This window comes from Mercenaria mercenaria, unplaced genomic scaffold (genome assembly GCF_021730395.1).
Source record: "Mercenaria mercenaria strain notata unplaced genomic scaffold, MADL_Memer_1 contig_4244, whole genome shotgun sequence".
NCBI classification, from domain to species: Eukaryota; Metazoa; Mollusca; class Bivalvia; order Venerida; family Veneridae; genus Mercenaria; species Mercenaria mercenaria.
In genome coordinates, this window is record NW_026462459.1 from 23,329 (window position 1) to 42,155 (window position 18,827).

The window sequence follows — 18,827 nt, forward strand, 5'->3', positions numbered from 1 at the left end:
TGTTTTAACTGGCCAGTGACAAAAACCTATTCCTCCCTAGATATTTGAAGTTTTTTCTGTACAAACAATGCTAACTTAAAAAGAAGAGTACTATCATTACTATGAAATAAACGTTGAAATGACATTACTTTGACTGTCATTTGGTATATATTTCACTCTGTCTACATTAAAGTACGGACATTCTATAATGTAATGAAATTCATCTCCTAAAGATGTATTATAACACAGATAACAAGTCCTGTTATTGAGCACAATATTGAACAAGAGCTGTCACTAATGGTGACAAATGCCCCCGCAGCGCCTTGACCTTTGACCTGGTGACCTTGACCTTTGACCTGGTGACCCCAAAGTCAGTAGGGGTCGTGTACTCAATAAGTACTATCAGCATGTGAAGTTTGAAGGTCCTGGTGCAATGGTTCGCGAGTAAAGTGCCTTCATGCAAAAACGAACGAACGAACGGACGGACAGTTGAAAACTAATATGCCTCAGGGGGCATAAAAATATCCCTTTTTCAATTGGTAACAAATTGTTCCTACATCGGAAATGACACATGGATATTGCGAAATTTGTTGGTAAAACTTTAAAATAATTTTCAAACTCAAAGGTTGTTATAAATATTCTGTAACACAAACATTTTCTGGAAATTTGCAAAGTTTTTTCAATATTGCGGAAATACACTGGTGAAAGTACTGACTGATTAAACCAGTATTCAGCAAATCCAAGTTGTTCTTAAAGTTCTTTTACATATGAAATCCAAGAACAATAATTTACATTTTCTGATGGAGTCTATACATGAACCTGTAAAGTATATCTCTTGTTTACCATTAATAATTGTACAGCAGTAGTTTAATATTCTATTTCTAATTATAACATCTATTGGTAATACATCAAGCTCGCTAAAACCATGACATCGGGTGTTGACTTTTTAACCTTCAGTACTATTTTTAAAAATTTAAGCTGAAAACTTTTAACAATGCTAACATCACCACAACCCCATACCTCTGATCCATACAATAATATTGGTTGAACAACAGACTCAAATAAATGTAACTGTAAATCAATACTATGCTGCAACTTCCTACATTTTTTTTCAACAGAGCATACATATTTTTTCTAGCTTGGTCAACCAAATACATTTTAGTTTTATTGAAGTAACTATTGTACTTAAATTTAATTCCTAGATAACTGAAGTCATCTACTACTTCAAGTGCCGCATTATTATAATAAAACGTAGGCTTATTTCGCATTTTACATGTGAAAAAAAATAACACCCTTAGTTTTATTAGAATAAACTAAGTTTCCAAATATAACAATATTCTGATATAACATTTAATGCAGTTTGTAAATCATTTTCAGATTCTGCAAATAATACTGTATCATCTGCATAAAGTAATAAAAATAACTTGAAAACATTTTCGAAATATCATCACTTAGCAGGTCCTTTACATTGTTTGATAATTCCACTAGTCCTGAACAAAAATTAGACATATATGAGACTAAATCATTCAAAAAAACAGAAAATAAGATTGGTGATAAGTTTTCACCTTGTCGTACACCAGTTGAGCTAATAAAGAAATTTGATAGACCTTGGCTTTTCTTCATACAAGATTTGGCTTTATCATATATTGCATATTTAGCCTTAAAGACTTTCTCATCAGTGTTATGCTGCAGCAATTTATTCCATAAACACATACGATCGAGAGAATCAAACGCTTTCTTGTTATCTACAAAGGCACAATACAAAGGCACAATATAAGAGCAGACTGGTGTGTTTATACTTTAACTTACTTCCCTTAGATTCATAATCATCATTTGCAATTTACAGAATTAGCAACAGACGATAAGACAAGTAAGATGATATTTTGTTAAAGTTTAAGTATCAGACGAGCTGTAATAACTTTGAAATTATGTACAAAAAGAGTTACCCAGAACAAGCATAGTGTGGACCCAGTTCACCTAAATTTTGTGTCGTTTTCTTTTTTTTCATTTCCCACCCTTTTAGCTCTGGTTTTCAACATTTTGACGGTAAGCAAATTCCTCGAGGCTTGAATTGTTCGACAAACCTGCAAACCTACTAAACTTCATGTCCTCTTTACCTATCTTAATAGAACATCATTTTTTCCAACACCTATTTTTTATGAAAGTTCTATCATAAGTTAAAGTAGCCCGCCCGCTTAGCTCAGTAGGGACAGCGTTGGTCTACGAATCGCGGGGTCGCGAGTTCGATCCCCGGGCGGGGCGTATGTTCTCCGTGACGATTTAATAAAAGACATTGAGTCTGAAATCATTCGTCCTCCACCTCCGATAATTCATGTAGGGAAGTTGGCAATTACTTGCGGAGAACAGGTTTGTACTGGTACAGAATCCAGGAACACTGGTTAGGTTAACTGCCCGCCGTTACATGACTGTATTACTGTTGAAAAACGGCGTTAGACACAAAACAATCAAACATAAGTTAAAGTAAAGATGAAAATAAAGAGGGAGTGTAATAATTCCTAGTGAAATGTCAGTCAGTTGTGGTCTGCTACCCTAAAATGGCGCATATATGCTCCTGTCCGCACAATAAACCCCTATTTTCGGTTTCGATATGCAAAACTTGCAGTGTGGAGTGTATAAACATAAACCATCTCATTTCATGCATAAAGTATTCTAGCAGTAAAATGTGTGATTAAAGCACTTGTTCTATACGAATTTTCGCAAAAAAAAAAAAATGGGGAAATAAGGATCTGTTTACTATTGACTTCTTTCGACTGCTCAAACGAAGCACATTTTCGACGTCCGAATTACTAGCTTTATTCCTCAAAACGAAGCTAAACATGGGTCGATCGCAATAAAATATTTGACAAAAACCATAGAATCTCTGAACAAATTTAATTTTGTTTTTGTTATAAACATTTTGTACCCCATAACAACTTAAATAACAAGACAAAATTAAACGTACGGAAGTCGCAATATTCTACTGAAAATACACATAAGAATGTGTCTATGTTGATGGATCTTGGTACTAAGTTGATAGCGAATTTGAAGAAATTATGTGAGAAGTTTTTCTCCGGATAGGCTGCTTCCAGTAGCTGGAGGGTATAAACGACCAAAGTTTTATCTTTATCTTGGCTGGTCATTGCATATTATCGCTAATTTTTAGAAAAGGGGTCTGCGTCAGTGTAATGCTCATTTCAATAACGAGGACGGTATCCGCTCGATTGACAGAAACAACGAAGATGGTACCATGGTACATCGTCAGAAGTATCTTTTTTCTACACCCAAAAAAATCGATCTAATTTTACTGTGCTTCCAGTTTTTGTGAAATGAAAGCAATGGCTAATATACAGAATGTCTGCTTTTCATTTTCCTAACAAAAAGTTCCTCATATAATCCAAAATAATACCATTAATCGTGAAAATAAATACCATTGCCTTAAAATATCTTCATTTTCGCAGCAAAAAACGTATTTTTTCCACAGTTATTCAGATTATATTAGATAGATATTTGACATGGATATAGTTAAGGTACGGTCTTACACAATCAATACTAAAACTTTTCAAATCTTCAGTTAAATACGGAATAATAACCTGTTGTTTCCTGTTCACCAACAGGTACATAAATCACACGAGGGCGGTATCGCTCACACGAGTCGGTACCCGAATAACCAGCGTGTAACAGAAAATTTTGCAAACATCTGTCTAAGGAACCGATGTCATTTTTTAATAATTTCGTTGTTTACTGCATAATTAACGTTATTGAGAGTATCTCTACATAATGTACTTATTCCTCGGGTGCTTTTATAAACAGGTACTGCCAAGACACCGGTGGCCAAGAAGGCACGAAATTGCAATATTTATCATAATTACAGACAACCGGAACAGAAAGTTGTTTTCTGACTGCCCAGCTGCGTTCATTTGCTAGTTTTGTTTTCCTCGTTGTGTATTTGTTATACTTTTTATTAGTACATTCAATCTTTCTGTGAATGTTTGTGTTGTGTCAGTAAGGGTAAAAGAAGACAAAGGGACATAAACGTTAAGTAATTTTTGATGACTATTTTATTTTGCAGTGTAACAAATTCATGCATGTCTCCAGAAATAACAGCATTTATTATACCTCTCTTTTGTCTATAATGATAAAATCCCATTACCCGAGAAAGAGATATTTTGAATCAAAAAATATTTTCAACCTCTTTGATACGTGACCAAGAGAAAGTGACTGTCAGGTCATGTGACCGCGCTGATATTTTGAATGTCATATAAGTGCAATTAACTGCTTCAATAATTTAGCCAAATGTTTGCCTCCCTTGTACATATATGGTATTGACGTCACTATTCAATATGTACATAGGCGATTACCGCGCTAAAGATGAAACTGATAAGTTGAATGAATTAAAAACATTTTATCTACTAAATTCTGTTCGGTATGATAAAATAAATATCATATGGCAGCGTGTGTGACATTGATATTGTCAACCCTCGAAACAGAATGTCACCACTCGGCTGTCGCCTCGGGTGACATTCTGCCCTTGGGTTGTCAATATCAATGTCACACACTCTGAAATATGATATTTATATAATGTTATCAATACAATTTTTTTTCATAGAAATTTGTGCTACTACAAAAGGAACTAAAATAACGTCGACATTTGGAAATGTAGGAAACTACAAAGCAGTTGTAAAAGTTTAGTCAAAAAAGGGCCACAACTCCAGACAAAATAATTAACCAGTCCGCACAATACGCGCATGTCCACTTCATTTTGTTGATGTATTCAGTTTGATGGAAACTGTTAGATGGAGTTCACATTGTGATGGAATTTTATTATTTCAAAGTTTTAAAAGGGCAACAACTCCGGGATAAATAATTTGGCATAAAATCATGATATAATACTTACGTTCCCTGTTAATGATATATACACATGTCTTTTCATATTGTATTTATTAAACGAGTTTAATAAAATAATAAAATGCGAGGCTCTGTCGTGCATTTAATCAATTTTATTCAACAAGTTTAATAAATTCAATGTGGAAATCCACGACTGTAATATTCTTTTTATCACATGTTAGGTTTTCCTGCCGAAACATCAAAAATCCTTCTTTCTTGAGCTATTGAAAACAAGTCAATTTGACCAACGTCTCCTATACTTTAAACGACGTCGACGTCACAGCTTTATTATACTACTGTATTTCATTTTTATGTAATGGCTTTATTACACTCCCGCGACGTCAAACATGTGATTACAAGTTTTATTTAAATTTGATGGAAACGTTTATGGGATTATTCAAGTTCTTAGGCACTGGGGACATAGAATGTGTTTATCATATATCCACATCATTCCGATTGGAAAAAGTACACTTTTCATAAATTAAACGTAGTAAGTTCGTTTCATAAACCTAGTTTAAGAGGAGCTTCTATATATAACAGTCATCTCTGAGCTAGCAGTCCGGGATATAAATTTCATGACATCTTAAATGACTGTTCCAAGTAATGAACGTTATAATTTTGAATCTCACTTTCCACCACTAAGGTTTCTACTCATCAAAGGCAAATGCTACACGCAATGGCACATTTATATTGCAAATACCATGGAAAGACTTACACTTTAGAAACATAAATATAAAACAATATATAAAGATACAGAGTGTTACAGACTGTCCAATATACGATATTTGTGTTAATTTGTTTTGGTCGGGCACAAAAAAAATAAAAAAAAATAAATAAAAGGTAAGTGTAGATTTCTCGGAATCACAGAGCACCACAAACACAGCCACAGAGCCACGTATTTGAAAACTAGAAAAATATTATAGACTGGTTGCTTTATTTTGGTTTTATGCAAAATATAAAAAAGGGGAGGAAGGGGTAGGGGGTAGAAGTTGGGGGTGTGGGCGTTGGGGTAAAAGAGAAAGTGGAACAAGGATGTATATTAAAAAGGGAATGCTATCTTCCTTAATCAGTAACCCTATACCCTACAACGTAAACCACAGCAGTGCATACACTCACGTACAATAGACGCTCACGCGCACGCGCACATGTACGCGCATACGCACACACATACTTCCAAACAACTAAGTTATAGATAAACAGACAGACAAGATAAGTAAGATATATCAACACTGTGGGGCAACGCCCAAGACACACAAGCACACACATGCACACCTATTAGCAGGAAAAAACAATAATCGGGCACCGCCGAAGGATTCCGGCAGCCTAAATTAAGGTGGGCACGATAACCTAATCATAGTAAAAGGAAAAGGGATGCAAATGCAAGGGAAGGACGGGAGTGGGCGATAGGGGGAGTGAGGAGAAAGAGGAAAGAAACGCTAACAACAAACAAGACAACATACGCAACACAAAGTACAAGACAGACAGAAAACAATTGAAAATGGGGGCACCGCCTAGGAACGGTCAGTAACCTTTATAAAGGAAACTGGAGGTTTGGTTAAACGTGTTTAGGGCATACCAGCCTCGCACTAACTTTTAAAGGTACGACTAAGAAAGCTGCAAGACAAAATTCCACTCCCTCCGTCCGTTTTTGTAGGATTTAGGAGAAAAGCATCAAGGAGTCTTACACTTTATTAGTCATCGCACCATAAAATAGGAAAGCGTAGCGATTAACTGTAGAGGGGGTCAATCACCAACCATGCAATGTGCTTCACGATTTTCGCATTATATCAACTTTTGATAAACATTTTAACACATTTTACAAATATCTGATTAAAATAATGACTATGTTTAATTTACCGAATTTTATAAACTATATCTCCATAGTATTCCGGGTGTATAAGATCAAGTTTTAAAATTGTTTTAACAAAAAAATACAGGACGCGATAAGTACGGATAGGTACGGCGTACTACGTTGAACTACATTTTACTGCGCCTGGCAACTTGCCAAACGCGTTGACGGGTCTGCAGTGAACAACGTTGAACTACGCTTAAGTGTGGGCAGCCTCGGATAAATACGTTCAGCTAGACAAGGTACGTTTCAGAACGGATAACTACGTTTTAGTACGTTTAACTATGGATAAATAAGTTGGACTAAAGTCACGCTCAAAAAGCTACGGATCGTTCAAACTTATACCCCAGTCACACATACGGCGCGGATAGCTACGTCTAGCTACGGTCAGAAACGTAGTAATCCGTATCGATCCGTACCTGAGCCGTACCTCAGAGTAGTCATTCGTATTAATCCGTACCAAAACGTGGTCAAAACGTATTCAAAACTTATTCCAAACTTGCAAGTTTCTCCAACTTTTGAACATGCACAAAAGTTTGAGCGAACCGTAGCCATTTGAGCGTGACTTTAGTCCAACTTGGTGGAAACTTATTCATCCGTAGTTAAGCGCACTTAAACGTAGTTATCCGTGCTGTTACGTACCACGCCGTAGCTGTACGTAGTTATCCGAGGCTGCTCGTACTTAAGCAAAGTTCAACGTAGTTTACCGCAGACCCGTCCGTGCGCTGGGCAAGTTGCAAGGCGCAGTAAAACGTAATTCAACGTAGTTCCTCGTACCTATCCGTACTTATTCGCGTCCTGTATTGTTTTATTTGTTTCCTGTCTCTCACCATTTTTCCCGTGCTAAGACGTACTGCTCCGTAGTTATACACCCACAGACTAATCCTATCCGCACCGTACCTCAACGCACGGACATATCCGTATGTGTGACTGTAGCTTTATGTGCATGTTCAAAATTTGGAGAAACCTGCAAGTTTGGGATAAGTCTTGAATACGTTTTGACCAAGTGTTAGTACGGATTGATACGGATTACTACTTTAAGGTACGGCTCAGGTACGGATCGATACGGATAACTACGTTTCTATCCATGGCTAGACGTAACTATCCGCGCCGTATGTGTGACTGGGGTTTTAGATAAATACAGTACATGTATAAATGTGTACTACAACTTAAAAAACTAGCTTATTTTTAACAATCGACTGTTACTGCATGACATTTAATTATGAAATGAAATATATGCAAACTTAATAGATATATTAGTACTAAACTTAAATATATATGATGAGGATTTTATACATTTAAAGTAAATACCTAAAGATAAAATATTGAAGTGAAAGATGACCATTGGAAATCTTTAAAAAAAGTTCATTTATGGCATTTACCTTTCTGTACAGTTGGTCCTCACTAAATAAGACACTACAGGCACTGGAATACGCCGAGCACATTCTCCAACATTTTACAAATCGAAACCGTTATTTGAACCTTGGTGCAGGTTTTTATTTATCTGAAACAAACGCAATACTTTTTTTTCGTAAAAATAAATAAAATACATAGTAATTAAAATTACAGTATATTTAAAGGCATCTTAATTGCATTTTCATTCTGTGCTGACCAGCTGATTCAGCCTCACGACCAATCATACATGTATACAGAGGCTTTCTGGCCCTCTGCTTCTTTAGCAAATACCGCTTGTCAGTTTGCATGAATGTCCAAATCTATAAGTACATGAACACTTTTTTTTTGGCCATGACAGTGACCCATTCTGACCGATTTTCTACTTCAGAAACAATGAGTCAATTTTGCATCTAAATTTCTTATGGCAGTGATTCACGCATATATATTCTTTGCCAAAAACAATGCGTATGTAAATGGTCATGACTGGGTATTTTGTTTCCAAATTTTGAAATACGGACGACTGATTGATTCATATAATAATTTCTGTAAACATATCCTTTGGAAGTAAATAATGCAACCAAGAAGAGTAATAGCAGACTCGGTTTGATAGAGTCTGTTCATGTGAAGTAATGAAATATGCAACACCTCTCACGCCCCCTAGCACCGGCTTAAGTGGAACTCTGTTACACACATGTTAAATGGACTCCAGGAACCCAAAGGACCAGAAAATATAACACCACTGAACACTAAAACATTTCCAGAGCAACGTGACTTGTCAAATAATTATTTCAACACACGCGAGACCTTTTGACAACAGTCATGTAAACATCCGAGGGAAATAGTCCGAAGTTGTTCCTTTTAATTATAACGCGAACTTGTATCTTAGCGGATCTCACGATTGGGAAAGTCAACTGCTCTAAATTTAATTATATCCTTTAATGCAAACTATCTCTATATATTTAGTGTATCCTTGAGGTGAAACTTTCAGAAAGAGAAATACAGCATTTCTAGTACCTATCAGTTAAAACGACTAAATTGTCACTGCTGATTTGTGAGACATGAACACAGATGATTAAGTATATATGCCATGTTGAACCAGTACGAATGTGTAGTACAATTCGGGTGTGTATATAAAGTAGCATCGAAACTAGTCTTATTCGGTTATTGGACTTACTGTGGAATGTGCTCGCTCGTTTGTAATCCTAGGCGCTTTGTCGTAATAGGTCTGGTATACTGTGGTGGTGATTTAGTTCGTATTAAATCTCACTATCTAAATACAGATATTGATGATTTTATAATTTCATGTTATATTAGTTGTCAGAAATGTGTATTTTTCTTTATCATTTACATAAAAACACTTTGCAATACGTCTTGTTTATACGATATACATTTTTCAAAAACTACAGCCATGGTAATAAAGTTGCTAGTGTAGTTGCTGCCGTGAAGAACAACTATAGCTGTTGTCCTGGAATCGCCTATGATGCCACTATTGTCGGTAGGTCTTATTGACTTTCTTACTAAACACTTTAACTAATCTTAAAACTTGAATAAAATGAAAACAATTCATGTATTCTATTTAACATGTTTTCATGGCTAATTCTAACAGGTATATTTCGTTTCTTTTTGTGTAGAAATAGCTTGACATACCTTATATTTATTTCTGTTATACAAAATTCTAGGTACCAATGCTTTTTCGACATGAAGAAATCTGATATATTATGAAAACGAATATTATAAGCCAAATACTGCCTAATACGCTTTTTAAAGAAGTAACACGTACAAAAGTTTCGATCTTCCTATTCGTATTTTTCACAGTGCCTAGACCGGGAATTAATCCCCGGACCTCTTGCTTGACAGTAAAGCGTGTTACAGCTAGACTACCAAGAATCTACTCGTTAGATCTGTGTTCATTAAAACTTCAGTTAAATATATGCCTTGAGTCCCGTTGCTTACTTGATTGAAATAGGAATTGTTTTTTCAAGACCAACATTAAAGAGAAAATCCATTTCCATCATGACTGACCCCATGAATCGCACCAGATTGATCACAGACGGGACTCGTAGTATAAGCGCTAAGCTTTCACACATACATGATTGTGACATTTGCCAGAGTATAGTTAAAACAAGATTTTTACCTTTACACCACAAAGTCCTCGCAGAATACCTAATTATTTGCAACACTCGCACAATTTCCGTTAATATATACAGTCTGTAAGTGTATTAATATTAGCGGAGTACTAATTTTCGCGCTATTAGCGGGATCGTGCATGCGCTAATTCATGTCTAGCGCTAATATTAGACTAAAATGAAAGGCTTTCCTAATAAAATGTAACATTTACCATATTGAAAATACCGTAATTACAGTGCAACAAAACACAGTATAAGGAAGGAGTAAGACCCCGTGTGCCATAGTACAATCACACTGGAGCACCTTGGTTGAACCATGGTCTTCTGTTAACCGTCTAGATGTCTTACTCATATGAAAGTATTTAACATTGACTTGATTTTTATTGTCCTGCACCTTTTTCGAAGAAAAAAACGGGACATATAAATAGGCTGCGTCCTTTCGTCAGTCCTTCCGTCACACTTCGTGTCCTGTCCATAACTCTGCCTTCCAGAATGGGATTTTAAAATATATTGGCATAAATGTGCGTTACAATGAGTCAACGTACCATGCTTAAGACCCAGTCCCCTTGCTCCAAGGTCAAGGTCACACTAAGAGGTCAAAGGTTAACAGGGCATGTTTCGTGTACGGTCTATAACTCAGTAGTTCATCAAGGGATTTTAAAATAAGTTGACACAAATGTTCCCTATAATGAGTTAATTTGTCATGTGCAAGACCCATAACCCTAGCTCTAAGGACAATGTCACACTTACAGGTTAAATATTAACATGGTTTGTTTCTTGTCCGGTCCACAACTCTGCCATTCATATCTTTATTAAATGATCCCATAATGAGTCGATATATCATCTGAAAGACACAGACCCCTAGTTCCAAGTTCAAGGTCATCTTTGGAGCTAAAACATTTTTGTTATTTTTGTCTGGTCTGTAACTTTTTATGCATGGGTATATATTTGAATAACTTGTTATAAATATTCACTATTACAAGACATTATGTCATGTGCAAAGGTCAAGATAACATACACCCACGTTAACGTTTCTTTTTGTTGTTGTTTGTACATGAAATTACCTCCCTTTTATACGATAAAGTAAACTAATTTAAAATGAAATTATGTTTTAATCAAAATGATTGGTATTGATAGATATAAAAAGCTGTTTGTAGAATGCACACCCAGGCACAAGTTATAACAATGGGTAATAGGCAAATGCAGCATTACTATGGTTGCAATACGGTTGATTATGTGGTGCAACTCTGCATGACCAACAGACGAATAAGCTTTTCTGGTGTGTAATTTAAAAATAAGTTTTAGTACCATATAAGTGTTCTGCATTTAATTTGTTTATTGATAACCTACCTTTCATATGATTAAATCTTTAATTATAGTTTAATTTATTTGTCCTTACCAATTTAGAAAAAAAACACATTTAATCTTTAAAATCTTCATTTCAAGGCATTCAACGTTATAAAATTTCAGACATTTTCAAACTTCATTACGTCTTCATGAATTATATGATATACAGTTATGTTTTACATACATTGTTAGTATTTTGCCCTATTACTTAGAAGATCTTATATTGGAATGCAATATGTTTTGTAAAAAAATGTCCGTAGGCGGGGGCGTTGGTGAATTTGCTACAAATTCTTGTTGAAATTAAAATTACAATTTTCTTTCTAAAGCGCTTAAAATCTTTGAAGTCGCACTCATCGGCAACTGGTTACTGTCGATAAGGCCTAATCACTTTACAACGTCAGACATAATTTCTAAAGCACTAACTTACGAACTGGATAAGATTGACGTTTTTGTCAACGCTTGGACATCAACAGAGCTATTTGCTAAATTCGACCTTGCTACTAGAAATGCCATTACACATGGAGCAACGACGGTATTGTATTAAGTGTAGTTTTTGTACATGTAAAACTTGTAAATGTTGAATTCTGCTCAACCGTGAACTGTTACTTTATGCATTTGTTAATGAAGATATGAATCTTTATTCTAACGTACGTGTCTTTAAGCTTTGAATTTCGTAAAAACGGTTATACGTCTTACTTCCATTTTCAAAAGGTACGTTAAGCAGGGATTAATTTCTTTGTATTTAAACATTTAATGACCAGAAGTTAGTTGATTTTAGTAATAAGACTAAATTCATCTGTATTAAAGCTGACGTTAGATAAATATGGTGGACAATAAAATGCCAGTGCAACATCCAAAGATGAAATAGTGTTTTAGTCTTAAATAAGTACAATTATGAAAATGAATAACTTCTCATACTCTGCATATTATTTCATTGAATATTTAAATTTCTGGTTATTTATTTCTTTGTTCAAAACAGGGTCGTCGTGGTCTGGGTACGATATACGTTGTACCGGCTGCCTCTTGCGGAAATGAGTTTTCAAACAATATTCATACAATTACCGTCAATAGTATTGGCAGATATGGAACAAAGCCTTTCGATGTCTTACTTGATGCAAGTGTTCTGGTATCTGGTCTGAGAAATGGCAACAACTTGACAGCATCTACTGTAGTAAATACATTAACGTTTTACTTAATTCATTGTTTAAGTATGAAAGATCGCATTCTCCCCCCCCCCCCCCTCACCCCCTACGAACCCCAAGTGAACGATAATATGCCTGGTTTATTATGCCACCACTACGCGGTGGGGATGTAGATTTGGCTTCGTCTGTTCTTCCATCCGCCTGTCCGTTAGAGAAAATTTGTAATATACATATCGCTAAAAGTATTGAACAACCGTCAAGAAATTGTGTGAGGATATTACTCAACATAAAGAGTTGCACACCCAAGACTTTAGCTTATCTGTGCACAAAGTCAGCTATTGTTTTAGCGCTGTTTGTTGTCCATATTCGTACATCGTCGTTCGTCGTTCACATTTTCGCTGTTAGCACTCTAGTTGTTGCAATTCCAGTCCAATCGTAATGAAACTTAGTCAGAATATTGTGAAGACAATTACGACAGAGTTTGAAACTAGGTTATTATGTGACGAGATCAGACCATAGAAAAACCTTGTCAACATTCTATTTACCATTTGTTTTCTATCGAATCTATATACGACCTGCTCAGAATATGTCTTAATAAAATCAACATTACGTTTGAAACTAGGTTATCTAGGCCGTTAGATGAAGTTAGGTGAAGTTATAGTTAGAAACATCGTTAACACATTAGGGACTATGTTATTTTCGATCGTTATAAAGCCTGTTTAGAATATTTGACTTTATAAAGTCTAGATACAGTTTGGAATTTAATTTTCTAGGATTAAAAACGGGGTCACGAGGCTGTATCATAGAAAATAAAACATTGTTAATACTGTAGAGGCAATATTTTCTACTGGAACTTACGAAACCGGGTCAGAATGTAGACTGACTTTAAAAGGAGGTGTAAATATACGTCAAGTTTGAAACTTGGTCATCTTACATTACAAGGTAGGACAGTAAAATGAATAATAGAAAAACATTCTTAACACTCAAGATGTCATATTCTATACATGAATATTAGTCAGAACATTTCTCCTTATAAATGTAGAAATTGTATTATCTGGGATTTAATATATCATAGAAATCTATGGTGCCCGACATTTTGTTAGGGCAATGATTCTAACCAAGTCACCAACCATTGGTCGTGTTAAAAGCCAAAAAACGTTTACGTCGGACTACGACCACCTAAGATACACTGGCCGATCACAAAAGCACACCCTGAATACCCTATCACAGATGCACGACTTGTATTTTTGAAGAAAAATTCTGATAAAGTGTAATGATGTTAGACCACGAAGTGTTGGTGATATGTATGAAAACAACTGCATTTGCTGACACAAAGCCAAATCTATATCTCTAACAAGTTATTTTGCGAATGAGGGGTGGTATTTTGAATGATATTTATTTGAAGGTTCACACAAGTTATGCACAAAACTATCGTTTTTAAGAATCTATGGAAAACGCTGCTCTGTAGTGATCTATAAGTTTCATAGAGATCCATTTATGGATAACATTGTTTAGTAGAAATTAATGAATTTTAAAACAATTAACTCTGCAGTTACTGAAGAGATTCTGATGAAACAAACGCATGCATCACTGTCGTACAGTAATCTAGATAAATTTTGTGTTAAATTTCATGCAGATTCATCAACAAATTACTTTGTTATGTTGGAGTTACAGATTATAAGGTAATAAAAGGGCAATAATTCTGGTTAATGAAGAGATCCTGACAAGATTGCGTGTGCGCCACTACCATATAGTGATCTGCAATTTTCGCAAAGATCTATTAAATGGTTACTTAGATCCCGTCAAAAATCACTATTTTTCCCAAAAGTTATACTACATGTGAATAAGTATCATGTGCTTATTAGTCATTATATGAGGTTTGGTGATTCTAGCAAAACTAGTTATTAAATTATAAGCAGTTTCTTTTTTTCTTTTACCAAGTCAAGGGAAAAAGCTCTGCTTGTCCGGGTAAAAAGGTATATTCTATGTGTGAGCATGATCATATGCTAGTAAATAATTATGCTAGTAAATATGCTAGTAAATAATTATGCGAGACATGGCGATTCTAGCTGAAATACTTTTTGAATCATTACCATTTTCAGTTTTTTTCCCCAAAACATCAAAATGGAAAGTACCTGCTTTTACTGGGTCAAGGCGGATGATATGCGTTAGAAAAGGTCATGCGCTCAGGTTTGGTTATTCTAGGTAAAATACATTTTAACCGCCGCGATAGCCTAGTGGTAGAGCATCCAGAGGTCGTGGGTTCAATCCCGGCCGCGTCATACCAAAGACGTGAGAAATGGTACCAGTAGCTCCGTTGCTTGGCGCTCAGCATTAAAAGGGAAAATGGCCTCTTCACTCATAAACTCATGGCGATGGATCCCATCAGGAATGAGGTGTCGGGAGTAATAAATAAAGTTGTACAACTTCCTTCACAATCGACCTAAAATAAATTATGTATAAACTAAAATACATTTTGAATTATAAGCGTTTTCATTTTTTTAAACAAATCAAGGTTAGTAAGGTCAAGAGGGAGAATTCAATGAATGAACAAAGGGTCGTGTGTTTATTTATAGATATTTGAGGTTTGGTAATTCAAGCTTAAACAGTTTTTGAATCATAAGCATTTTAAATTCCGGACAGACGGACGGACGGACAAACGGACGGACGAACATCCTGACGTGCAACAACAAAACAATATCCATTCAACTTCGGCAGGGGATAATAAGACAAACCTTATTATTATGGGCATGTATTTTTGTTTGCACATAATCTTACTTTAAATATGAGATGTCCCCCTTTAAACATTGATCGCCCTAGGTGTCCAAAATCCACTTCGACTTTATTCGCAAACGTCTACTAGAACAGTGTTACCTTGGATATTATTTGTGTTGCGGTCATGTGTTTCAGTAAGGGGTACGCATACCTGCTCTGTCATCTACATCTTTATTACGTCAACTTTGTTTATAACATTTTTTGTAATCAATTTGAATATTCATTTTCAGCTGTAAAACATTTAAACAATCTTTTCTCATTAAAAGTTATTATTTCATTTGATTAATATGAATATATATTTTCAAAAAGAGGTTAATCTTTGTTAACGTACATTAAGATGTATACGTGGGTTTTCTGGAGAACATACAGGCCCAGTAATTTAATTTATATATACTTAAGTTTAGACAACGTTCATTTTACAGTCACAAATTTGATCTTGCATCCATGTAGTGTTGCCCTGCCCACTAGCGCGCATCCCTGTTAGTGTTTTCTATGTGTTTCTAAATGAGTATTTATGGAGACATGTAAGCTATTTTACAGTTGAACGTCACCTCTACACGTCGTCAGAGATCATTTTATAGCCTGCTTGGATTTAGCTGCTTTACTATGTGTCGTCTGACCTGCTTCGTGAGGCCTGAATGTTCCTTCTCTTGTGGCTATGTCTTCTACAAAAACATATATGGTCCATAGGGTTTCTTTTTATGATAATTTACACGGACACTTTTGTGTTATGCATATCATGTTGTTTGGTACCATCGTGTGTAGAAGGAATTAATCCAGCAGTGTTTCGTTTTTGTTTTCACTGTCCCATAACATTGGAACATGAACGGATGTTGTTTTATAGTTTTTCCAAATTGTCCCCCTAAGGTCAACTATGGTCCCTTCCTGGGGATCACATGATTTTTAAAGTCTTATGTAGAGAAAGAGAACTTTGACAATTTTCTTGTCCAAAATCACAGGGTTTAGGGCTTTGATATTTGGTATGTAGCATCATCTAGACTTAAGGTCCTCTACTAAAATTCTTACACGTATACCTAGAGTTAAATATGGGCCTGCTCTGGGGGTCACATGGTGTATATTGACTTATACATGGAAAAACTTTGAAATTCTTCTTGTCTTAACCACAAGGCCTAGGGTTTTGACATTTGTATGCTGCATCATCTAATGGGCCTCTACCAAGAGACTTCAACTTATGTCACTAGAGACAAATATGGCTCCATCGCGGGGGTCACATTGTTTATACAGACGTAGATAAGGAAAAACTTTGAAAATCTTCATGTCTAAAATCACAGCGCCTGGAGCTTTGATATTTGGTATGCTGCATCATCTAGTAGACTAAGTCCTCTACCAAGTTGTTCAAGTTATTCCCCTATGGTCAAATATATGGCGACGCACTGGGAGCCACATTGTTTATATAGATTTATATAGGAATTTATTTTTGAAAATCTTCCAGTCAAAAACAACTTGGCCAAAGGCTTTGATATTTGGTATGTAGCACCGTAAGTTAGTCTTTTACTAAAGCTCATGAAATTATCGCCCTGGGTCAAATATTACAACGCCCTGGGAGTCACATTGTTCATATAGACTTTTATAGGGAAAACTTCGAAACCCTTCTGGTACAAAACCATATGGCCTAGGGCTTTGTTATTTTGTAGCATTGTATAGCAGTCCTGTACCAGTACTGTTCAAATAATGGAATTAAAAATGATTCCACCCTGGGGACAGTTGGTTTAGATAGACTTGTTCAGGGAAAACACCTTTAAACAAACCTTTCGTTAAAATATAAGACCCAGAGCTTAGATATTTAGTATGTGGCATGTACTAGTGGTTCTCTACCAAGATTATTCAAATCATGAGCCTGGGGTAAATATAAACTACGCCCGGCGTGTACCTTGTCTTACACTGGCATATTTAGAAAGATATTTGAAAATCTTCTTGTCCATTATCATAAGGTCCATACCATACCACATTTGTTGTTTACTATCTATCAAGTTTGTTCAAATCAATATCATGGACTGGCGTCAACAGTTTTTACATTGGCTTATAAAGGTAAAAACATTTTTTTTAAAAACAAACTGAAACCATACGGCCAAGAGCTAGTAGGTCTCTACCAAAAATTTTCACATCATATCCATGTGGTCAATATAGACCGGACCTGGATGGTTCCTTGTTTTACATTGACTTATTTGTTTCTGAAGGAATGGAAAAGAAATGAACCACAACCGTAATGTCTGATACAGATTTCTATACTCATCTTGAATAGTCTTAGTCGTGACCTACTGACCTATTTTCTCGTTTATGAAGTTACAGCATAGAAATTTGGACCACATGTATCATAACTTAGCCTACTGCCTTGTTTTTTGAAGCTAAAGTAAAGAAATTTGGACCCCCTGTATATCATTTCATACATATTTCAGTAGTTATCCGAAATAATCTCTACAATAACCTACTCATCTAGGTTTTTGAAGCTTTAGCAAAGAAATTTGAGCCTCATGTATAATTTTTTCATACATATTTCAATACTTACCTCTAATAATCTAGTCAGAATTACACTAAACTTGTTCAGTAGCATCCTGGTATTGATCTTTATCAAGTTCAAGTGTGTTCAGATGGTTTAGCTCGACCCCTTTTATTTAATAGAAACTTTCAAATGTTCAAGCAAGCAAAACAACTTAACTTAGGTGGCCCTCTTGTTTACCGGTCATTTCACTGATAGGGGTAGAGTGATAACTTTCATGACGCTTAGATTAACAATGAACAATTTAAACTTTCTTTCACATTTTTTCACAATAGAAGTTATCAAATTACCAGGTAAATACCATGGTACAGTGAACTTTTTTCCTGGTGATTTTAAAGTAAAAAACGGATATAAAGCTTGGTTAAGTCAATTCATCGACAAAACATTAGAAGTAAATACTTTAAACAATAGCTTATATTTTGCATTTTTTGCATCCGGTGATCAGTCATTGAAATATGTACAATCGTACACTGAAGCGGACGAAATAAAATGTGTTATTTTTTCAGGTTACAGCTTCCCACGGGAACAAATGTGTAACGAACTTCAAAGGTGTATCTGTTGCTGTATCTCAGGTTTCAGCAATAATAGCTTTGGGGTTACAGGCAAAGTAAGTTCGTGTTTCTCAAGATAATACTCCAGCGGTTATATGAAATCGAAAAAAGTGCTAGTAATTCTTTTTCATCTACATGGCAACATATCTTTAACTGGCTTACTTTTGCCGATAAACATTTCATAACCTAGGAAGTAAACTCTATTAGATCCTTTGGAAGCACAGACAGAACGCAACTAGTCAAAAGAGTAGCCGACTCCGT

The 18,827-nt window shown here is 35.4% G+C and overlaps 1 protein-coding gene across 1 annotated transcript in view; it reads left to right on the top strand.

The window, feature by feature from the left end:
• The window catches only part of LOC128553715 (proprotein convertase subtilisin/kexin type 6-like), a 61,025-nt gene that overhangs the window by 16,939 nt on the left and 25,259 nt on the right, over positions 1-18,827 (top strand). Inside the window, exons 4-7 of the mRNA XM_053534891.1 lie at positions 9,514-9,602; positions 11,907-12,112; positions 12,560-12,751; positions 18,522-18,622. Coding sequence (XP_053390866.1) covers positions 9,514-9,602; positions 11,907-12,112; positions 12,560-12,751; positions 18,522-18,622 — 588 coding nt within the window. The remainder of the gene's footprint in view (positions 1-9,513; positions 9,603-11,906; positions 12,113-12,559; positions 12,752-18,521; positions 18,623-18,827) is intronic.